Source organism: Micromesistius poutassou, assembly GCF_964030765.1.
Source record: "Micromesistius poutassou genome assembly, chromosome: 17".
In the NCBI taxonomy this organism is placed as follows: domain Eukaryota; kingdom Metazoa; phylum Chordata; class Actinopteri; order Gadiformes; family Gadidae; genus Micromesistius; species Micromesistius poutassou.
The window spans coordinates 12530242-12554506 of NC_140287.1; the positions used below are offsets into that span (position 1 = coordinate 12530242).

The 24265-nt window shown below is 44.6% G+C and overlaps 1 protein-coding gene across 3 annotated transcripts in view; it reads right to left on the reverse strand.

Moving 5' to 3' along the window:
* The window catches only part of pcnt (pericentrin), a 48349-nt gene extending 27256 nt beyond the window's left edge, over positions 1–21093 (reverse strand). For 2 of the 3 annotated variants that reach the window (XM_084482443.1, XM_084482442.1), the window contains exons 1-27: positions 20931–21093; positions 20010–20039; positions 17586–17762; positions 16941–17087; positions 10661–10810; positions 9538–10457; positions 9001–9372; positions 8601–8874; positions 8053–8457; positions 6970–7188; positions 6452–6547; positions 5897–6040; positions 5345–5567; positions 5065–5144; positions 4723–4936; positions 4498–4598; positions 4294–4405; positions 3855–3981; positions 3332–3451; positions 3139–3217; positions 2866–2970; positions 2486–2597; positions 2247–2287; positions 1990–2124; positions 1431–1656; positions 1108–1222; positions 407–860 (exon numbers count right to left, since the gene is read on the reverse strand). In XM_084482443.1, coding sequence (XP_084338569.1) covers positions 407–860; positions 1108–1222; positions 1431–1656; positions 1990–2124; positions 2247–2287; positions 2486–2597; positions 2866–2970; positions 3139–3217; positions 3332–3451; positions 3855–3981; positions 4294–4405; positions 4498–4598; positions 4723–4936; positions 5065–5144; positions 5345–5567; positions 5897–6040; positions 6452–6547; positions 6970–7188; positions 8053–8457; positions 8601–8874; positions 9001–9372; positions 9538–10457; positions 10661–10810; positions 16941–17087; positions 17586–17762; positions 20010–20039; positions 20931–20978 — 5226 coding nt within the window. In that variant the 5' untranslated portion in view covers positions 20979–21093. The remainder of the gene's footprint in view (positions 1–406; positions 861–1107; positions 1223–1430; positions 1657–1989; positions 2125–2246; positions 2288–2485; positions 2598–2865; positions 2971–3138; positions 3218–3331; positions 3452–3854; positions 3982–4293; positions 4406–4497; positions 4599–4722; positions 4937–5064; positions 5145–5344; positions 5568–5896; positions 6041–6451; positions 6548–6969; positions 7189–8052; positions 8458–8600; positions 8875–9000; positions 9373–9537; positions 10458–10660; positions 10811–16940; positions 17088–17585; positions 17763–20009; positions 20040–20930) is intronic. The other variant, XM_084482444.1, reaches the window with a different exon arrangement.
* Between the last annotated feature and the right edge of the window lie 3172 nt (positions 21094–24265).

The window sequence follows — 24265 nt, forward strand, 5'->3', positions numbered from 1 at the left end:
CAAGGCAGATATTCACTATGTAAAGGGATGATTATGGTTCCACGTCGACGCAACGAAAGGGGGTTTACGGATCCATTACGTCATCGCGGACCCTCCTTGCAACCACCACAAGGGCCTGATGTGCGCCTCCCAAATTTTTTTAACCTTGCTTCGAGGCGACGCAGCAGCAAGGGCTGTGATTGGTCCACTCACTAAAACCTGACGCAGAACCAAAACAGGTTCACGACTGCGTCAAAAGCGTCTGCGTGGTCCTTGCATTGCATTGACGCGGAACCATAATCAGCCCTTTACTCTCATGATGATAAAACAGTCAATACACATGGTAGATGTTAGAAAGTAGAAGTTCAGACCCAACTATTGGTCGGTACAGACTGGGATTCAAATTAAGCGTTTGGCGTCGGCTCACCTGAACCTCTTTCAGATAGGTGGCCTCCAGCGTGTCCATGTTGCTCAGCATCCTCCTCTCCAGCTCGTCCCGCTCATTTTTGTGCCCGACGGCGAGCTCCGACTCCAGGGCCTCCAGCTGCGCCTGATTGGTCTCCTGGAAAACCGCCGCCAAATGCTCGAGTTCTGCCTTCCACTTGGAATCCAGGCTCGCTTCCATGGCGACGAGCACAGCCGTGTGCTTTGTGTCCAGCTCCGTTGCCATGGCGGTGAGCTGGTCCCGGTGACGGGTGTTGAGGGCATCCAGTTGTTCTTTGTGCCCAGCGGTGACGTCGTGCAGCTCTTGTGTGTGTTTGGTGAGCAGCGCCGTTCTCTGCTGCTCCAGCCCGGCCTGGTGCTTGTCGTTCCACTCTCCCAGAGAGACGCTCTCCTTTTGGGCCAGGCGCTGCTCCAACTGCCCTTTCTCTGCCTGGAACCTGGAGAATGTTTAATTCACAATGTTAAACTCACCAACAAAATATATATTAAAAAATGTATTTCAAACCCTACATATTTTTTCTTTCAATTAGTTTGAGAACACCCCCCATCATCATCAAATTTGGGGCATCTGCCTGTACAATATTGGACAAATGACACAAACAATATAAAAGCCAGAGCAAGATCCCAAATTCCAGCCCAGGCTTCGAAGCATGCCCGTGCACCCAGAGGTGTGTAGACTCTAACCTTAGATCAGCCTGGTGGAGTCTTTCCTCCCCTTGCTTCTGCAGGAGAGCAGCCAGCTCCATCACCTCAGCAGACATGCAGCGCTTGGCCTTCCGCAGCTCCCCGTCATGTTGACCTTTGGAAAGAATGACCACACATTTGAGTTGTTTCTTAGTCGTTAATATAATAATTATCAGATATTTGTTAACGGATAACATTATGTGACGCATCATGGTTAAGACTTCCAATGAAAAGCACCCTATGAACTTTAAACTCTGATCGTTGTAGTTCTCATATAACCTCTGAATTCTGTAATTTTTCTTTGCCAAACACGCTAATCTTACTCTGATCGCTTTCCAGTGACGCCACCATCGCCCTCGACTTCTCCAGCTCTCCTTCCAGGCGTGTCCTCTGCTCCTCCTGGGAGGAGATCCTAGCTTGGTGCTCCTCCTGGAGCTCCACTCTGAGCCGCTGCACCTCCTCCTGGTTACCCAAGCTCAGCTCCTCGATCACCCTCTGCTGCTCCAGCTGCCGGGCCTCCTCCAGCTGAAGGAGCAGGTCCTTTTTCAGCTGCAGTGGAGTGGGGGGACAATATTTTGACTATATTCTCCAGCAGTGTGCGTCTGTTGACTATCGCACAATTCTGTTTAAGGTCAACTGTTTAAATCTATTTACATATCAGCACTTATATATTTACTGATGTGTTAATAAATCACAAAAATAACAGTGTTTCTGGTGTGCTCCTGGTTTCGGATTGGCACAAATGAATGCACAATGATGTCGCACATCAAATTAAAGAAATCAGAAACCACAATTGCTGTACCCAGAGTCTAATGAAGCAGTTTCACTCACCGTATGCTTCCTCTCATGCTGAATGTCACTCATGTACGAGTGGGTGTGTACCTGCTGTGTGTTCCGCTGCAGCTCTGTGGCGTGCTGTGTACTCAGGGCAGACAGCCGGCCCTCCAGGGTTTGGATGATGGTGATTCTGCTCTGCAGCTCTTCACTGTGGCACCACATCCTTTGCTCGACCTCCACCTGAAACAGAGTCAACATTCCTGTTGTAAACACACAGCTTAACGAGCGCTCAGAAAATAAATGGAGCCATCAGTCCGCTCAGCTGTTATTTATCAGACACAAATGCCATCATGTGCATTTACCTCCACCTGTCTTGTTGCTTCACTTCGCACCTGGGTAAGCTCTGGGAGACAAAGAAAATTCACTATTTTGAAACCATACATCATATTGTATTGAACCCTTGAAATCAGGGCGCCATTGAAAAAGAGAGCCTTCTCTCAATGGCCTTTCACTGAATAAATAAAAGGTTCAATAAAAAATATATCAACATAAAATCTTAAAGAAATCTTTTATTGAGGATGCAATGGGATCTGCGTCCTACCTTGGACATATTTCTCAGAGAGTCTGGCCCGCAGCTGTTCCAGGTCCAAGGCGTGGCGGGTCTTCATCGTCTCTAGGTCTTCATAGTAGCGGTCAGTGAGGTCAGAGCGCACCTGAAGCACACAACCATTGTGTTGGAGAAAATGACTAGCGCATCACGTTCATATTTTCTTCCACCAGAAAATATGAACATTTGACAATATAATTTTTTTAATTTTATGCCTGATATCCTTCTGCCTCTGTTCTCCATGTTGTTTTCCAAGATGGATAGAAGCGGCACTAGCCGTCAGTGCAACTATTTAAACGTAAAAAATCACTATTAAACAATGAGGGTTCAGGAGACACAGGTGGTGTGTAGAGACTGAGGAGCTTCTCTCTGACCTGGAGGAGCTCCTCTTTGTAGGACAGCGAGAGAGAAGAGCGCAGGTTGGACAGCTCCACTTCATGTTTCTCCTCCAGTTGCAAACGCAGCGAGTCCAGATCCTCCTACACAAAATATTATACAACCAGAATGTGACTGCGGGATTAGTAGAATTTATGGCTTAATACAATTAAAGCATGTAAGGAGAATTTGTGCATTTACATTTTGTAGAGCTACAGTCGCCAAAATGCATTTCACATTGATGTTCAGGGGGGAAATGCTTGTGAAGCTACCTTGTGTTTCTCCAGTTTCAGTGTAAACTCAGCCAGAAGGTCGTTACGCTCTTCTGCAGCGTCGCCTTCTGTGGTGAAACTGAAGAGACAAAAGCCATCAACAGATATCCACACCTTGGTGGGAAGAAAAGTTTTAAATTGACTATGAAGAGACTGAATGAGGCCCTCTATGTAAGCCTGCTTGTTAGCGTACCTAGCATCCCCGGTCTTTAGTAGGGACTCCTCCAGGGCCCCCTCTACCAGTCTGAGCTGCAGCAGAGCGATCTCCTCCCTGTAGCTCTCCTCCGTGGCTCTCAAACGCTGTTCAAAGTACCTGGAGAGAAAAGCACAGTGAGTGCTTGTGTCCGATTGTCGGCTGATTGTCTCAGGACCAAGCAGCAGCCAGTACTGCCTTTTTGTTTAACCCTGGTGGAAGTCACCAATGTGTAGGAATTACACATCCAGCTTGCGAGAACTGGATGCAAAAAAAGAAGCAAGAAAATCAAAATTTTTAGTCTTCAGTTTTTAGTCTTAGTTTATTAAAAAAGGTATCTAGGACTGTAATTATTATAATAATATATATGATTTACATTCATATTGTTTACAGTCTATGTTGAGGACACCAGATCCAAGAAAGAACAGAAGATATTTAAGATTATTGTTGTTGTGTATCCTGCACTAAACACCAGATACAAAACAAGCCACTAGTAACGGTGAGTGGGTGAGTGAGGGTCTACCTCCTGAGGCCCTCCAGCTCGGCCTCATTGTGCTGCTTGATTTCCCGCCTTTGATCATTAAAATCAGCCTTCAGCCGCTCCAGGTCATCGACGCGAGAAGAGCGGGCCAGCAGCTGCTCCCTCAGCTCTGTGGGACGAGAGAGGCAGGAGTGAATCAAGCTAGGATTTGACCCCACAGCAAACACAGGATTTAAGGCACAAGCTTGCTTGCATGTGTGAGATGCAAGTTTTGTCTCCGGAATCAATGATAAAGTTTCCTCATCTTTCGAGCATCAAAGCACTACACTAAAGTATGTTCTGGGTCCAAAACAATATTGACTAGGTTAGATGCCCAATTTCCTCAACATAAAAGTAACACCTACTTGTCCTTGATGTACCATCCGGTTCCACTTTCATTTCCTATCAATAGAGAATAATCATAAAGCTTGTGAACTCTCACCTCCCAGCTCCTGCCGGCTGGTCCTCATGCTCTCCAGCTGGGCCCAGAGATGACCCGCTTCCTGTTCAGAGGTCTTCTTCAGTGTGGTCAGCTCCTCCTGCAGGTGACAGACCTGTAAAACAGAAAGACAAGTTTTAACAGTCTAAACATGTCTTCTTAAGTTAAAGTACTATATAAGTAGTTATGTACATAAAGTAAATGTACCTCTTGTTGTAGTTGCCGCTCCTTCTCCTCTAGGTCACGTGATTGCAACTCTTTCTCCTTCAGTAGCGTTTGTTTACTACTGACCAGCTCCTCCAAGGCACCTGCGTGGGGATCACAGCACAAGCATGTTCCGATGGTGAGGTCACCATCATGTGAAACATGCAGAAGAACATCTTCTTCATAGATAACAGGTCAGGTTCATGGATAGCAGTTGAAGGTACTGACTTGCAGCAGCGTCTCTGTCTGCCCAGGCGAGGTTGAGCTCCTCCTCCAGCCTCTGGACATCTGCCACACTGGAAGCGCGCAGTTCATCCAGAGAGGTCCGGGTGACTGAGAGCTCAGCCTGGGTGTCGTTCAGGCTCCTCTGGGTCTCAGAGAGGACGGTTCTGAGGTCTGCCTTGGACTTCTCCGTCTCCTCCTCCCACTGTGACTTCAGGACCTGCGGATCACAACACCAGCGAAATGAACACAATTTCCGAATGTGCTTTAGAGATCAACAGAAATGCTGGACTGAATTACTGATAGACATGTAAACCATGAAAAAACGCATTTGTGAATGCCTAGTACCTGTATCTCGTTGGTCCGGTTCATCTCCGTAGAACTTTTCTCCTCCGAGAGACGACTCTCAAACTGCTGCCTTAGTTCATCTGTGCACAATAGGAACAGAAAAACCAACAAAGAACTGAGTTCACTTGCAACATAGTTTCAGGTTCCCACTGCTCTAATTTCCGCTCTACTAAGGGGCAAATAATTCACCTTACGAAACAAATCTACCTCGTATCTAATCTATCTGGAGGACAAAAGAATAACCCCATGCAACGTGTGAACCCGTTAACTTGTGACTTACCCAGGTCCTGCTGGTTCTGCTGGCGCATGCGCTCCAGCTCAAACTGCTGCTTGGCCTGGAGGATGGCGTTCTCCCCGGTCCACTTGTCCCGCAGCTCCGCCTGCACCTGGCTGAGCTCCGCCTCGCGCTCCCGCTGCAGGTTGGCCTGGGAGAGCTCCAGCCGGGAGGTGTGGAGGTCGGCCAGGCTCAGACGCAGCACCTCCATGTCCGAGGACTGCTTGGTCTGTGGGGAAAAAATCATTCACATTTTGGAGATTATGTTTTTGTTGACATTTCGAATATCAAATAACAAGAGGAAGGATTTCAATAGCAAGCCATGAAGCAATTAACCTGGAACCCATCCTTATCACTTGACCACACATTCTGTTTCGCTACACGGATCAGTCTAGACCTCTACATTGATTTCCTGAAATTACAATGTAATCAGGGGACAGTCGGGCCGGTGTCTTAGCTGATGACGTAACTGGGCCCCTCGGGAACCTCATCATAATTGAGGAAATGAAATCAAGGCAGCCGCTGGCAAAACACTAATGGCGCCTCACTGGTGCATACCTGTGCCTGCTGTATTTCGGCATGATGGGCGGTTTCCATGCTGTCCGTGAGCCTGGAGGTCAGCTCCAGCTTCAGTTGATTCATCTCCTCCCCGTGTTCGGCACTCAGCTCTGACAGCATCCGCTGGTGCTCGCGCTCAGTCACCTGCACAGGGACCACACAACCATGACGACTGGCTATTTGGCTAAAGAAGCAACGTAGACCAGAGCATTGGTGCTGTATACCAACAATGGAGAGTGCATAACACAAGCGTACATATGCCACAAACATGAGGGATAATCGCTAATTTCGTTAAAACTATGAAAGTATGGATTAACTTTACTGTCAAATATGAAGGTGAATGTAAACTGCGTAGTGTTTTTTTACAGGTTGCTATGAATAAGGGGTGTAACATTTCCTACACCCCTACAATGAATGCAGTAAAAACTGAAGTAAATAGTCATTGGAAATGAAGAGCTATTATTTACATACAGTTGAGGATTCCTGCCTTCTCTACCAGACCAGGAGATGGAGCAGTAACCCACCCGGCCCCAGACTCCACCTAGCTGACTCTACCTGCTTAATGAGGCTGATCTGCCTTCTATGTTCCTCGCCGAGAGCAGCCTTTTGCGCAGACAGCTCGCTCTCCAGATGACTGTTCAGCTCAGACACCTACGGATCGATAAGCACATGATGACTAATGCTGGAATCTGCATCACCGTCCCCATCGTTGTTCAAGCAATGTAGAGTTGAGACAATGGAAAAGTACAGAGTCTGGTTGTTACCTAATAATATTTTTTTCATTGAACAATGCCCGATTATAAAAGTTAATTTCAGACAATGGGACAGACCTATCGTCTGTGTCAAACATTAATGTCAATAACGGTGATTAAAAATTACATTAGCATATAATACAGTATGTATGAGGTCCTAATGGGTCCCTGCTCACTTTTGTACTGCTTACTGAACCTGTGATACTTTTCTGTGGGCTGTTTACATCTACAGACGGCTTAGTGAGAAGAATGATATGTATTATTACTGACTGTAATGTGTGGACCTGGAGAGAGTTAGGTTAGGGTAAGCTTAAATAGTACCTCCGCCTGCTGTTTCTTAGACAGTTCCTCCACCTCTTCATGGTGAGATTGCCTCAGCCGCTTCGTGCTCTCCTCCAGAGCCAAGGCCTGCTTCTCCATGAGGGCCTTCACCTCAGACTCCTGTTGCCTCCTCTGCTCCTCCAGGAGACGCCTCGCTCCCCGCAGCTCCTCCTCTTTCTCCTGCCGCTCGTCCTCCCATTTCTCCCGCACCTCGGCCAACTAGGCAGAAAACATAATAAAAAGTTAGCAAGCCAACATCAAACAAACCGTCCACTTGAACATGCCCGGAAGACTGCAGCACGTAAGCAACACAACCAGGTATCTGCAGCATCAACGCGGCTTATCAACCTGGTTACCGAGCAACGTGGTATTCAATACGACCTATAGGTCAGTAAACCCATATGTTGTGGACCACGGATTGGTGAACGGATGAGCGGGGTAGCGTGCTCCTCCTTGCAGCTGCAAGCTACAGCTAATATGGCTTGGCTTTGATTCTAATATACAGTACTTCCAAATCTTTGCTCTGTTTGTTTTTAAGGTTTTACACTCCAATAGTTTACAAAACATAGGCGTGTTCACCAGTTACAGTTTGAAAAAAGCGGAGCGACTTCTATTTTGCAACCCATTATCCACAGTTGTAGCGCACATTGGCTGTATTGTTGTTCGACAAATCAGCTGCTAGACTATATTTGGTATAATGACCCGTTGCGGAGGTTGGGCAGATAAATCAATTGAAAACAGTTTGCCACATTTTTTACGGGGTGTGAGCGAATGACTTGGGACGGCATTAGCTCAGGAGGTAGAGCGGGTTGGCTGGTAACCACAAGGTTGCTGGTTCGATCCCCGCCTCCTCCTAGCTGAGAGTGTCGTGGTATCCCTGAGCAAGACGCCTCACCCTAAATTGCTCGTGATGAGCTGGCTGTCGCCCTGCGTGGTTGAATCCGCCGTTGATGTGTGAATGTGTGCATGAATGGGTGAATCAGTCAACACTGTAAAGCGCTTTGGATAAAAGCGCTAAATAAATGAGGACCATTTACAAACCGTGCAGATGCATTTTGTGGCCTTTTTCAAGATATTGCTTACCTCATCCTCCTTTGCCTGGATCAGTGTCTCAAATTGCTCGAGTTCCTCCTCCAGTATTTGCTCCATTTTCTTCAGCTGTCTATCCATCCCTTCCTCTTTTAGCCTGTGCGTCTGCCCTGCTTGGACCTGCGCCTCCTCTAGGGGGCCCAGGGTTTGCTTCAGACTGACAAGCTCATCCTCCAGTCGGCTCCTTTGCTCCTCAGTGCTTCCCAGATTCCTCCGGCTCTCCTCCAGCTCTCCCTCCATCTTTTCCAGCTCCTCCCTTGCAGCCTCGACCTGAAGGCGAGTGGCGTTGAGGTCCTTTAAGGCAGAGTCCAACTCCAGGGTCTTTTCAACCAGTAGGGCAGCAGTGGTTTCATGCCTGGCTTTGGTGTCTACCAGCTCCGATACGACTTGGTCCTTGGCCTTTGAAGGAGAAGGAAAATAAAAATGCTGTCAAGCTTGTTTGCTTTTGTGATCATTCATAATTATTATTTCAGGTATTTTCTTCACAACACAAATGGGTTCAGTAAGTGTGTGGTTTAAATTATTTAAAGATAGATATGTACCTGAAGATCCAGATGGGCCTTCTCCTCAAACACCTCCGTAAGATCTCCAGGCAGTTTGTCGGCAAGCAGAGTGGACGGCTGGGTGGTGGTGAAGAGCATAGTGGACCCGTCCTCCTCGTCCTCTAATAAGGGGCCGTCTTTGTTCTCAAAGTTGTCCTGTTTGGACGTTTTCAGGTTTGGCTCCTCCAGTTCCTGCTCCTGGATGCTCCTCTTCTCCTTTTCCTCCTCAAGCTCCCAGAGTGCCTCCTTGAGTTCTTCCGTTACCTGTGCCCACCTGTACATACAAAGAAAATGAACAAAACGTTGAAACAATTTTAATGTACAGTATCTAAGAGGAGGATACATTTTTATTAACTGCAAAACAAAAGTCAAAAAGGTACAGTATGAGCCTCTCTCCTACCGGCTCCTGGCCTCTTCCAGTTCCTCCGCACTCTTGGAGACCTCATCCCTCAGGATATCGAGTTCCCTCTCCTTCAGATCCAGCTCCTCTCGAAGTTCCTCGCACTGCTGTCCAAGAAGCTCCTTGGCCAGGTCTGCCGGCTCCTCGCCCGGCTGCCGCGACGCCTCCCCGAACTCTGCTTCGCCGCTACAGGGCGAGTGGATGGGCCAGCCTGGTGACACGCCGCGGGGGTAGCAATCCAGGACGTTGTCGGACACCACTGAGCATTGTGCGTCAGAGAAGTTGAGGAGGTTGACGTAGTCTTCCCGGAGAGGGTTGGAGATGGAGAAGAGGTGCGACGAGTCACCCAGAATCTCACTGTTGAGCTCAAAACTGTCAGATATAAAAGAAAAAAGAAGATATTGCGAATGATTAACATAACCAGAGATGCGATTGGCTGATTAAAAAACGGTAATTGAGACGATGTTTTGAGGTTTAACATGCACGCCGATTAAACCATGAACCACACAACCATGGTCATCACCATTATTCACTGACCTGTAATTAGCAGAGTTCTCTTCAAGGATGTGTTCTTCAAAGCTCTGATTGGCCAGGCAGGAGTTGGACTGTGCAGTGGACAAGTAGCGCTCCATCAGGATGTCCGTGGAGACGGATCCGGTCAGACCATCTTCAGAGAGCTGTTCCCGGTCTGGTCCACCTTCCTCATCCTCATCCTGACCGAAGCTGACCCTCTCTTGGTTCTGTCTGTTCTTGGATGCCTTGATGCCCGAATCTTCCTTCTCCAGTTTGTCAATCTCTTTCTCCCCCTCTTCCAAGAGCTGCCGGATTCTGTCTAGCTCCTCCCTGTGCTCCTCCTCGAGCCTCCTCGTTTCCTCTTCCCGTCTCTCCCTCTCCTCCTCTAGGTTGCAGAGACGGAGGGCTGAGTTGGCAACCTCCTCTTTTAACCTCTCGGCAGTCTCCTGCTCTCTCACCAGCTTCCTGGTCGTCTCTTGGAGCTCTGTGTTGAGCAGCTCCTTCTCCTCCTTGTATCTCTGGATCTCAAAGGACTGGCTTTGGACTTGGCTCATCTGCTCCTGGAGGTCTCGTAGCTGCAGCTCAGTTTGTGCTTCCCTTTGCTTCATCTCTTTCTTCATTTCCCTTTTCTCCTCCTCTAGCAAAGAAATCATATGATGGCAATTCTCCTTCTCCTTGGCAAGTTCTTCACATATTCTTCGGCTGTTGGACCTCTCCTCCTCTAGCTCGGCACTGAGCCTGAGGAGGAGGAGGGCGTCCGTTTCAGTGTCTCCATTAGCCTTAGAGTTTGTGTTTAAGCTCTCTTTAAGTTCCCCCAGTGGGAGCTCCACACTGGAGGGGACAGAGTCTTGGGCGCCACAGCCGGTAGAAGGCTGCTGATGCTGGGGATGAGGTGGCTCGGGCACCACTGTTTGACTTTTAATGCGCAAAAACTCCACACTAGTCTGCAATACAGTAGAAAGATATTTTAGTGAAGTTAAGTTTAACATCCACATCAATCTTCACAGATGTAGGGAAAATGCGCCTAATGTGATCATTATTATACATTTTTTGATTGAATCCTTATTGTAACATCTGAAAAAAATTACAAAATGATTGCATAAATGATTTAAATAAACCTGCTTCTGAATGTTGCCTAGGGTCGTACCTGCTGAAGCTGCTTCTGTAAGGCCTGGATCTGTCCGGCAAGAGACTGGGCCTCTAGCTGTACCTGGTCTCTGCTGGCCTGGGCTTCCTGAAGGTTGAAGCTCAGCTTGGCGATGATCTCGTTACGCTTCTCCACAGCCTGCTGCAACTGCTGCAGAAGGAAAAACAGGCATTTTAGGGTTAAACACCAAACTTGTCTTCGAGGACGTTACTACAGTGTAGTAAGTCAATGTCCTCATTTCCCATGCCCGAGGTACCCTACTTTGTTAATAATGCAGACTCACTTTCTGTAAATATTTCACGATTTACTTGTGAGTGGGGATGGGTTATATTTTATATACTAGTTATAACTAATTCATTTATTACTGCAGAAAATTTTACAAATATAATTTTACAAATACCCTATGACAGGGGTATTCAATTAAAATTCAAAGAGGTCCAGTTACTAAAATTTCCTCCCAGCAAAGGTCCGAATCTTATGTTGTCACTCGAAATGGTGTACCCTGATGTAAATAAAATCAACAATGTACGTACATTTCTATATAATTTATTGTCAAACTTCAAGTGTTTTCAAAGTAATATACTTTTATCAATAACAGACAACAGAGACTGAATTTCTCCTTAAAATATATTTCAAGTAGCCTAAAAACATTCAGAATCTTTCTCAAGTGGCATTAAACCCAACAGGTCCTCACACATCTCTTTCTTCTCTTTGTGAAGAAATCTCACATACACCAAAAGCTGAGCATTATCCGTTACATCTGTGGACTCAATGTATAAGGATAAGCATACTGTGTTCTGAACAGCTGCATCAAGCTGTGCCAGTAGGCTACATCCTCTGCTAATAGTTCAGATTTTCTGGTTGTTGTTGTAGCTGACAATGGTATTTGCTTGATTTTTCCACACATGTCGTATTTTTGTTTACCGTCAAGTAAAGACTCTGCAACCGCATTTAAGCACTCCTTCACAACTGTCCCATCGCTGAATGTTTTCTTGTGTTGCGCCAAAATCCACGCAATCTTTAATGAACACTCATTTGCATGTTGCTGGCCTGTACATGTAGGCCCTATGCGTGAGGACACGGGTAGACCTGTCATACTGTGCTTTCAGTTCGATCATTTTACTTGCCCTCACTACGGATTTTCTCACTTTTGAGCAAGCCATCTCTCATCTCCTCAGTCTCACTCTGGTGCGTGCTATTGATGACGCTCCTGTCGTATTAACTAGATTAGCTGCGCATGCACTTATGATTTATCTTTTTTATTTAATATTAGAATTTTAACGGGTCCGGGAATAACCGTCACTGGGTCCGGACCCGGACCGCGGTCCGCCATTTGGTGATGCCTGCCCTATGAGATCATAAGATCATATCATTTTTGTTATGAGTAACAGCTCCAGCAAACATGACAAAGTACACTTGAACAAAATGGTTTATAGTGCTGTTTTCTCCTCCCTATGAAATCAACAAAACACGTAATCAACTATGGCTACAGAGCCTTCGTTTTGTTTCCTCTACAGATCAGACAGATAGCACAACCTTAAAAGCCGCATGGTACATATTGATTTCACCATATCAAAGTGACAACAATACTTGATACATTACAGTGGCAGTGACACAAAGCCAGGTTCTGTTTCATGTCTACCCACAGAAAATTATGCTTTATTAAGACTGCTTTGACAAATAATCCGAGACAGGGGAGGAGGAAACAATTCCAAAATTAAAACTGCGCGCAGTGATGAACGGGACCTCGCGCCGGCTTGCAGCCGCCACTACGAGGTCCCGTTCATCACTGCGCGCAGTTTTAAAAAAAAATCGCGCCAGCTTGCGGCCGCGTCACGTGCCGTCGTAACATGTGTGCTGGCAAGATGTGCACATGTTAGGACCGCACGTGACGCGGCCGCAAGCCGGCGCGAGGTCCCGTTCATCACTGCGCGCAGTTTTAAAAAAGCGCAGTTTTAAAAAAAATTCGCAAATTTATGTAATCTGTAGAAGCAGAGGTGCCCTGTGGTGTCCTACTGATTGTTTTGACATTAACATGTAAGACCACATTTAACTGAATTACATGTTGTAACAACTTTAACTACATTATTAACCCTACATCAATGATTCGATAAATACCCTAGGAGGAGTTCGTTCAAATACAAGGGGAAAAAAGCGAAAATAAGACCACGGAATTCAAAACGGCCAACTTTGACGGCACGCCACGGCCACGCCCTTCAACGTACAATCACAAATAGCACGATTTTGGTTCAGCACCACTTCATGACTGTACTGACTAATTGTGGAGCAGATCCGATAAATTCCCTAGGAGGAGTTCGTTCAAATACAATGCGAAAAAGTGAAATTCCATTCAAAATGGCCAACTTTGACATCACGCCACGGACACGCCCTTCAACGTACAGTCCCAAATAGCACGATTTTGGTTCAGCAACATTTCATGACTGTACTGACCAAATTTGAAGCAGATCCAATAAATTCCCTAGGAGGAGTTCGTTCAAATACAAGGCGACGGAATTCCAAAATGGCCAACTTTGACGGCACGCCACGGACACGCCCTTCAACGTACAGTCACAAATAGCACGATTTTGGTTCAGCACCACTTCATGACTGTACTGACCAATTTTGAAGCAGATCCGATAAATTCCCTAGGAGGAGTTCATTCAAATACAAGGCCAAAAAGTGAAAAAAAATTCAAAATGGCCGCCAAAAGTGAAAATTAGAAATGCAAATAGCCGACTTCCTGTGGGGTTTGGGGCATGGGTCCAAGAGGCTTTTCTGTAGGTATGGGCACATTGTACGTGAATACTGAGTTTCATACATATTGGTGAAACGTGGCGCAGGGGCTGCTTTTTAAAGTTCCTGTAGGGGGCGCTACACACATGAGAAACACGATTTTTGGTATGTGAGCTATCGGCACTAGTCTACACGTGATCTGTGAATTTCATATTCATAACTATTACGGTGTCCGCAGAGTGATCGACCCTCCTCTGGCGGCCATGTTGTTTTTTAAATCGACTTAATTTTAATTGAGCAGTTAGAACTTTGGTATTTAACGGCCACTGAGTTGGTCCCGCTCAAATCAAACATTGCGTCTATGAACTGTGGCTATTTTAGTAACAGGCCACGCCCATTTCGATGCCACGCCCCATTTGAAAAATTGTTGAATTAATCTTGTTCAGAATTTGATTCTAAACAACTTTAGTAGAGAGGTCCAACACCATAGGAGTACAATTAATGTAGATATGTGCAATTTACTATTTTTGGGGTGAAAAACACACCCCTTTTTGAACTCAATGGCTCATGGGTACTTTGAAATTTATCCTACAGACTAATCCTAATGTCACATTGAAGATAATGGGCCATAGATGATATGTGCCAAAGGATTTTTGTCAAAGTCGAAAAACCTGGGATCCTTGGGGAATTTACTGTTTTTAACTAAATTCAAAATGGCGGGAAATCTGGCTACCGGAAGTGCTAAGTTAGTATCTGCAAATTTGTTCATTATGAGGATTTGCATATGTGTGCAAAGTTTCATGAGTTTAGGTCCAACCGGTGACGAGTTATGCTTGTGCAAACGTTGAAATTTTGGCATAGTTGGTATAGCGCCACCTAGGGGCGAATGTGAATTTGAGGGCTAGAATATCAAATTTTTCACCAGTCCCACAAAATGCACCAAAAAAAAATGAGTTTTCGAATATGTGCAGGGGGGGAAAAATGCAGTCGAATACGAGGGAAAATAAGAAGAAGAATTAAAACTGCGCGCAGTGATGAACGGGACCTCGCGCCGGCTTGCAGCCGCCACTACGAGGTCCCGTTCATCACTGCGCGCAGTTTTAAAAAAAAATCGCGCCGGCTTGCGGCCGCGTCACGTGCCGTCGTAACATGTGTGCTGGCAAGATGTGCACATGTTAGGACCGCACGTGACGCAGCCGCAAGCCGGTAAGAGGTCCCGTTCATCACTGCGCGCAGTTTTAAAAAAGCGCAGTTTTAAAAAAAATTCGCAAATTTATGTAATCTGTAGAAGCAGAGGTGCCCTGTGGTGTCCTACTGATTGTTTTGACATTAACATGTAAGACCACATTTAACTGAATTACATGTTGTAACAACTTTAACTAACATTATTAACCCTACATCAATGATCCGATAAATTCCCTAGGAGGAGTTAGTTGAAATACAAGGCGAAAAAGTGAAAGTATTCCATTCAAAATGGCCAACTTTGACAGCACGCCACGGCCATGCCCTTCAATGTACAGTCACAAATAGCACGATTTTGTTTCAGCACCACTTCATGACTGTACTGACCAATTTTGAAGCAGATCCGATAAATTCCCTAGGAGGAGTTAGTTCAAATACAAATTGCCTAGGAGGAGTAAGTTTAATACAAGGCGACGGAATTCAAAAATGGCCAACTTTAATGGCATGCCACGGACACGCCCTTCAACGTACAATCACAAATAGCATGATTTTGGTTCAGCACCACTTCATGACTGTACTGACCAATTTTGAAGCAGATCTGATAAATTCCCTAGGAGGAGTAAGTTTAATACAAGGCGACGGAATTCAAAAATGGCCAACTTTGACGGCATGCCACCGACACGCCCTTCAACGTACAATCACAAATAGCATGATTTTGGTTCAGCACCACTTCATGACTGTACCGACCAATTTTGAAGCAGATCCGATAAAATCCCTAGGAGGAGTTCATTCAAATACAAGGCAAAAAAGTGAAAAAAATTCAAAATGGCCGCCAAAAGTGAAAATTAGAAATGCAAATAGCCGACTTCCTGTGGGGTTTGGGGCATGGGTCCAAGAGGCTTTTCTGTAGGTATGGGCACATTGTACGTGAATACTGAGTTTCATACATATTGGTGAAACGTGGCGCAGGGGCTGCTTTTTAAAGTTCCTGTAGGGGGCGCTACAAAAAATATAAACACGAATTTTGGTATGTGAGCTATCGGCACCAGTTTACACGTGTGCTGTGAATTTCATATTCATAACTATTACGGTCTCCGCACAGTGATTTTGAGGCTCTGGCGGCCATGTTGTTTTTTAAATCGACTTAATTTTTGGTGAGCAGTTAGAACTTTGCTACCTAACGGCCACTGAGTGGGTCCCGCTCAAATCAAACATTGCGTCTATGAACTGTGGCAATTTTAGTGTCAGGCCACGCCCATTTCGATGCCACGCCCCATTTGAAAATATGTTGACTTTATCTTGTTCAGAATTTGATTCTGAACAACTTTGGTATTGGGGCCAACATCATAGGCGTCCAACTTGACGTTGATATGAGCAATTAACTATTTTCGAGGTTTCAACCACACCCCTTTTAGAACTCATTGGTGCTCTAAACTTTATTGTACAGACTAATCCTTAAGTCAGATTGAAGATAATGGGCCATAGATGATATGTGCCAAAGGAATTTTGTCAAAGTCGAAAAACCTGGGATCCTTGGGGAATTTACTGTTTTTAACTAAATTCAAAATGGCGGAAAATATGGCTACCGGAAGTGTTCAGTTCAAGAGACTTTTTTGTTCATCATGAGGATATGCATGTGTGTGCAAAGTTTCATGAGTGTAGGTCAAACCGGTGGCGAGATATGCTTGTGCAAAGTTTGCACTTTTGAACAGTTGCTATAGCGCCACCTAGGGGCGAATGTGAATTTGAGGGCTAGAATATCAAATTTTTCACCAGTCCCCACAATTGCACCAAAAAATTTTGAGTTTTAGAATATGTGCAGGGGGGGAAAAATGCAGTCGAAGTCGTGGAAAATAATAATAATAATAATAATAATAATAATCACGAGGGTTTCAATAGGGTCCTTGCCAAGTTTGGCTCGGTCCCTAATAATCATGAGGGTTTCAATAGGGTCCTTGCCAAGTTTGGCTCGGTCCCTAATGAACAGGCTATGCTGAACCCAGACAAAGACAGTCAACCTTCATTAGACACTCGCATACAGAAAACAGGAAGCACCTGGTTTACAAATAAAGCTAAAGTGAACGGTAACCATTAGCCAAAACATGGCTACCCAACCCACTTGGAAATAAACAAGTGTTTGATGAATGCATTTATAAGAAGACTTATTCACAGGTTCATAACCATATGCCACAGATTTAAAATAAGCCCATTTTCCAGTGTGAATTCACTGCCTCGCAGATAACACTGAATGAAGCAACATACATATTCATGAAATAAATAGAAGGCATTCTCACTTGTCACTCTACAGAAAAAATATTTATACCCTTTCTGCAGTGCAGTATAATCTCAAGAGTTCCATGTATACCTTGAGCTGCTCTTTGCCAGTCAGTGCTATTAGCTCATCATCCATCTCTTCAACAGGGGAGGGAATGGGAACTTGGCTCGGATGCTGGGACGGAATCTTCTGGCCATGGATCTGATGGACTGGAAAAGTCTTGGGTTTTTGGGGCACCTACACATGGAAAACATGGCTTTAATAATTATACACGATTGGTGCTTGAAGGAGCTTTCCACATGAATATACGTATGACACACAATCAGGTTACAATTAAAAAGTAACCGAGTAGCCAAGACAACATCAACATTTAGACGAATATTGCTTGTCTCACTACATGAGCAGGTTCAGAGGAGAAAGACCTTGAGTGGAATTCTCCTTTAATCCTGGTGATGTTGCCATGGCAACATCACAACACCCCCCCCCTCTACAACTACATGTTTACTGACCCATTTCTCTAACGTATGTCTACAAGGCAGGGGGCAAAATCGTCTAGCGGAATCACACAATGTAATGTAATTCAATACAAAAAGTAATATAGGTCAGCTATGAATAGTGAATGGGTCCAAATCAAAAGAAATATAATCCTTTCATAATTTTTTCTGGTCTGTCCGGTTTCGGATGAACATCCAAATATATTTATACCAAATATATGATTTGGACCAGCAGCCCTACCTCGTGGTTGGTCTTGCCCTTCTCCTTGACGCCACCAGCTGGCGACGTTGGCGGCTCTAGGGGTCGCTCTTGCGCTGGGCGGTCAGTTTTCGGGTCATTCTGGCCCTTCCTCTTCGTCGTCTTTTTCTGCGCCCCCGCACTGTCACCTTTCGCCCGCTTCTCTCGGAAGCTAGCAAGCTGCGCAGGAAGGAAAGCGAGACGTACACGGACACATAGGTCAGCACGGCCGAGCACCACACCACCAGCATGGCCGGCCTCAGGGCTGGGTGGAGGGATGACGATTAGCACCCTGGCGGCATCTTCTCACTCAAAGACACAGCTGGAAATAACAACATGCACTTAGAACTGCACGGATGATTTACCCCTTTGAACACCAAGTACCGACCCCAGGAACCCTTATAGTCAGAGGAGTCAGAGTGATCAAGCAGAAAAGGCAGTATCCAAAAAAGAAAAAACGATGAAATCCCAACCTCGCTTGGCCATAAATAGAACTAAATCATGACCCAGCAGGGTAAAGAAGTTCAAAGTGAAGTGGGAATAGTCTCAAATCTCCAGGTAGATTATTTAAAGAGCATGAACAGGGAGAGAAACCTGTTGAAAAAACTAAAACAGGACAGAAACTGATGGTGCACAAAAATATTCCAATCGATTGGTCCAATTCAGATTTATCTTTTGGTTTGTGGAAAGGTCAAAGATAAAAAAGGCTGAGAGTGCTTTGAAGTATCAGAACATAAGGTCATGGGTCAAGAAGAACAATAGGAAAGAAGAAAAAACTATACGGTGATCCATAGAAAAGTACTTCCCAAAGTCAAAGCTACAAAATAAAAGCCAATGACAAATCCCTTGGACTCCAGCAACCTAAGCTTGGGACGAATCCTCCTCCAGATTTGCCTGTTCACTGTGAAGATAACCTGTGCCGCTCCCTTCTCTCCCGCTTCCTTAAGCAGCTTAGAAATCAGATTACAGCTGTTCCACAGAACCACAGACAGCCATGTGTAGCACTCCATTAATCACTAATCATTACTCAATCCCCGGCATCCAGGCCCCCTTCTCAATCTCTCCCTCTTAAATGTTCTTGCCAAATGTCAAAACAATCAATACTCCAATCATCAGACAGCTATCAATCTTCCACCTCGTCCCAGACGTCTGTTCCGCTATCCAGGAAAAAGCTCTAATCCAAGAGAGCAGCATGCTCAAACCATCAAACTGTCACAAGCCAGAGCGGTGAGAACCACTGGCTCCCGAGCAGGGAACGGCTAAAAGTGAGCGGACCGGAGGAGGAGTAAGATGAGGAGGGTGGAGATAGGGACCAACCAAATGGAGATAGGGGGGCAGAGCTCAGAGAGCTCTGTAGCAAGCAACATCAGTGCCCATTCAATTCAGATGGATGCGTGTGCACGTGACCACTGTTGTACTGTTGCTAAGAGGAATGAGTCATAAACACACAATTTATTTGTCCATGCTCATGTACACAACTGTATATTTCTCATTGTCCATTTTGTACATGCTCGAACCGCTTGAACTTGAAAAAAACGTAAAAAGCATCACTATTCCTATTGCACTATGCAACCTAGTCCTTTTTTACCTCTTTTCGAGAGCTCCTGGGATTGACATGGAGATGGGCTGCCTATAGACATTGAAGGCAGCCACCTCTCTCGTTCAAAGACTTGCAAGTTCCCTTATACACTGATCAGCCTTCCTAGCTCTATCCACCAATTACTTCCTTCATCGCCTTTGGATTTGCAACACTTATGTCACAGAGGATAGAAAGAGGTTAAAAAAAGGATAAAAACCAAGAGCGAGAGAGAGGGATGGAAGAATGACAAGGGAAAAAATATTTAGCCTAAAGCCTTGTCTGTAATGTGTGTGCCAGAAAGACTGTCAGAATGTCACATGAAATCTAAAATCGATACAATGTTGCCGTACAATACAACAACCACAGTCACTTGGAGACAGATCTCTTCTGCCATATATTTTATATTAATTCACTTTGATATTATTGTACACAACATGTGACTTTGCATGGGATAATTATTACCAGAGCTAATTTGGTGCCCAACACATTAAAGAAAGTGGCAGCCCTGCATCACCATGGCAACAGCATCAATGCAAGATTCAGCTACATTGCATAAGCCTGTTGCACCACCTGATGGCATATATGCACAATGACAGCCTTCATTCAACAATGAAAGGAAATGGTTGTGAGACAAATCAGACTAGAAACCCAACCCCGATTGAACTCAATACAATAATATTTGAATGGTACATTACATATGCTGCAATCACACACCCATGGAGAGAAACAGAAGGGAAAAAACCGTAGAGATGTGATAAAGAGAGAAAGAGGGAACAGCTACAATCACCAGAGCCAGAGTCAGATTTCCTAAAGCCCAATCATTTTCAACACGTCTTCATACTACTCACCGGTTGACTTCTGGGCATGGCAGATGGTTTCTGTCATGAGGAACAACAGGTGGTTGAGGCTAGACCCTACATAGCAGTTTGAGGTCATAGTGATGATTTGTGATATCGTTTTAAAATGTGTTCTTCCAACATGATCCATCATTAAACATGGTTTGCATCAGAAGTGCATGACAATATCTGAATGATCAAATGGAATTTTCCAAGAATGTGTTGCTTGTTGAAGATGAGCAACACGTCGATTGTCAATCAACGAGATGACATTTGCATTTGACCCTGAAGAGTGGACGCCATAACGTCGGGCGAATAAGTACTGGATAAAATAAATCGAAAATACGTAATTTCGTTAACATTTCTAGATCGTTATTGTATCACGACAAAATAAGGCCATGTGTAATGCATCACCATTCACCATTTGACATTCAAATCTTTAGGATGTTGTCATGTATTGACATTGCAAAAAATGCGATGGTCACAAGTTGCAGAAACGAAACGTACTTTTAAAGAATAATGTTTGGAGTTTATATGTATTTAATCAAGACATTGATCCTTATTCAACGACAGGTGGAAGATACCCATACATATTATGGGATGGCAACATTATAGCAAATATCTGCAAGAAGAACATAAACCCCCCGATGTATCTAAACTTGGCATTTGTGTTACTTTCACTGGAGATCAACTCCTTTCAAACCAACACAGCAGTTGCAGCCAGTGCGCGGCAAACTCAGAACGTTGCATGAGATGATATCCTGCAGTTGGATATCAGTTAAACGACAATAAACCCCACTTTGATAAACTGGCTCAGTTTAGCGGTTCATTGAGCATCGATCAGGTGCAACTCTTTGACAAAGAGTTCACTAGCCACTGCTATTAGCCATCTCCTTAGCCTAGGCTTGAATAGAGCTAATGTTAGCAACAAACCTTGGCTCTTCCTGCTTCTAGCTTCCTTTGTCGTTCATCTTCATCCATATCTTAGTCAAACCAGGTGTGTCAGCGCTTGGGGAAAACTATCATAGTTAGGCCAAAATTGCCGTAATACTTCACTTCACCAGCATATATTAAACTATGCTGAAGACTTTTGGCTTTCTTTAGAATAGCAAACTGTCAACAGACAATATTCAATATGGCCGCCAAAGCTTTTCGACTCCGCCCTTATCGAGTCGCCTCGGATGAAAGGACCAATCAGGTCACTGCGAGGTTTTTTCGTATCCACTAGTTCCTGTTCCTGGGCTGATAAAATATTTATCTGCAAAGTTTAAATTTCCACGTATCGAGGCGCTTAATTATCAACCGACAAGCTACCTTACTGACTTTTAACCCCATTACTCATATACAAAATGATTCTCTCACTCACTCACACGCACGCACGCACGCACGCACGCACGCACGCACACACACACACACACACACACACACACACACACACACACACACACACACACACACACACACACACACACACACACACACACACACACACACACTTTTCATTCATATAATCATCTAGTTTTCATCTAGTTTTCAGATTCCCCAACGAACCAATCAGAAAAGTTGCAGTAAAGCTCACCATTAATGGGCATGTCGCCTGGCAACCATGTGTGCGTGTGGTGGCTTTTGTTTAGCATGGAGACAATGCAGTTAAAAACAACTGTGCCTCTCTTCTGCATGACTTCAGGTAGACAATATTTGTATAAATATTTGTATTTGTGTGATTTCGTGCATTTTGACATCGGAATATATTAATAAAAATAGAATTTGAACACTGTAAAAAGTTATGATTTCTTTCTTTTACCAGCATGACAGATCCCATAGTGGATCAGATGACTAAACTCAGACTGAAAGTTATAGAGAAGGTAGAATACAAACTAGAGATACTTCAGAAATGGATTCAGAGAGAAAAAAAAGCTTTATATAAATAGCATTTAAACATTATTTTCTCTGAATCTAAAATTCTAAATCTGAAATCCTTTCTCTTTTTTTACATATGCCTACCATCCTCTAGAAATTGAACAACGAAAGAAACATGATGGACGAAAGAGCAGATTCTGTCCAATCCTCAAGTAAGTGCTAGTGTTTTACTATTAAATGTAATTGTTATTTCGAAAAATGTTTTCGAAAAAATGTTTTCTTTCTTGATTTGACATGTACTGGATTATTTGTTCAGGGACCTATGATGGAGAGATGTATGCACTGCACGGCGCACTGAGGAGAAAAAGAGACTTACTGCAAAGATTAAGAGTTTGTAAAGATTTAAATTTGACAAAGAGAAAAACGTTTTGTTGCATTGTACTTTTATATTTGCAGATACATTCCTTTTCAATAAGCAGTACGTCTGACTATTTATCCTCGCTCTGCAGGAACAGCACATGCTGGAGGAACTCCGCAGACCTCGTACCTGGGGAGGACAGCAGAGACGACGCTCCCAGCCTCAACACCACCACCGCCACGCTGATCACTTTCCTTCATCACCCCCTCCTTACCCAGCGTCTTTCCCCTACCAGCCCGCCCCTGGGCCTGTGGTGATACCGGCTCTACTCCCTCCGATACACGTCCCGGCACAGCCCCCACACTACATTCAACACATTTCAACTGTGAGAATTCTATATTATTAATTTTCAAACATTTATCACCCTTCACTTTTGTCTGAGGCTGTTTGGCGCCCTCTGCTGTCGGAAGTATGCAAGTGTGTCTTTTTCTTACGATTTATTTTCAACAAATCAACAAATTAATCAATATAGACGAGGAATCTCTCTCTATATCTCTTCTTCTGCAGATTCCTCAGCAGCAGCCAACCTTCATCCAACAGGTACCGCTGCAGCAACAACCGATGAGCCACCCGCCCCCTCCCCCTCTCCCGCCCCCTCAGAACCACGGCCGCAGCATCAAAGAGGGTATATACTATATGTTCTTTGTGGTCATCAATTGGCCTCTATTTGATCTTTGTGGGGATCACATGACCCTTAGATGATATTTGTGGTCATCCCATTAACCTCATATGTTCTTTGTGATCATCAACAGGCTCTATATGTTCTTTGTGGTCATCAGGTGGCCCTTATGTGTTCTTAATTGTATTTCCCAGACATGGTGGAGATGATGCTCATGCAGAATGCCCAGATGCATCAGATTGTGATGCAGAACATGATGCTGAAAGCCCTGCCTCCTCTGGGCTACCCAGGGTCTGAGAGGCCCGGGCACTCTACCATACACACAGCGTACCCGGGGCAGGTTTGTTTCAACCGCCCCCCTCCCTCTCTCTCTCTCTCTCTCTCTCTCTCTCTCTCTGTTAAAAATAAAGCAGTGTAGAATTAAATAGAATAAAGTACAGAAAGCTATTCAAGTACATCACAGTATAATCAAGTAGAGAGTCAGTCTTAAATGTCCTAGAGGGGTCATTGCTTTCAGTTATTAAAGACATACAAACCACAGTACCGTACGTACCACCTCTACTCTTGACCATACTACTATTTGAACGCTGCTTGTCCCCAGGACTCATACTACTGTCATGCCATTTTCAAATTGAAGGCAGGTGCGTTCTACCATCACCATCACTACAGCCAGGGCCCTGCTGCGTTGCCCCCACTCGGCTATCCTGCCTGGCAACCCATGATGTCATCACCAGCCCCGGGTGGACATGCACACGGGGCGCACCTGCACGTACCCTCCATGCATTTCTATGCTAAAAACGACTGAAGAGGCTCATCAAAGTGAAATTATCTAATCTAAGAGGATGTTGGTTTAAGGCTTAATAGCTTTGACGGACGTCTTTCTCTGTTGTCCTTTCGTCCATATTGTGTTTCCAAACATTTTTGGCCTCACAATTCGCTGATCCAAAGCTATGCATATTTGTTGTGCAGCATAATGGCCATTCACCTAAGGGGGCAGAGTCTGACATTTTATTCAGTTTGCTGTCTTTTTTTTTTAGTTTAGCTTGTATTACAGTTTTTTTAGATACAATCTTGTTAGGTTCATCATGTCAACATGTGAAAGTATCCTAGGCCTAGGCTCTGCAAAACTAGAAGTATCACTACACTGTTAACACATTTGCTTCTCTCATAGTTTGAATGACACAAGTATTTGTATTAAATACGTTGAATTTCCCAAGCAAATCGATCCTCTTAAAGGGCCTGTTTCCACATAGCATATTTTTCGGAGCATAATAAATTACACACTATATAGGTTGAATAGGCTACCTGGCACATCTAAATCTAAATAGACAGACGGCTAGATCTAGGCTAGATCTACATTTAAAATGACTG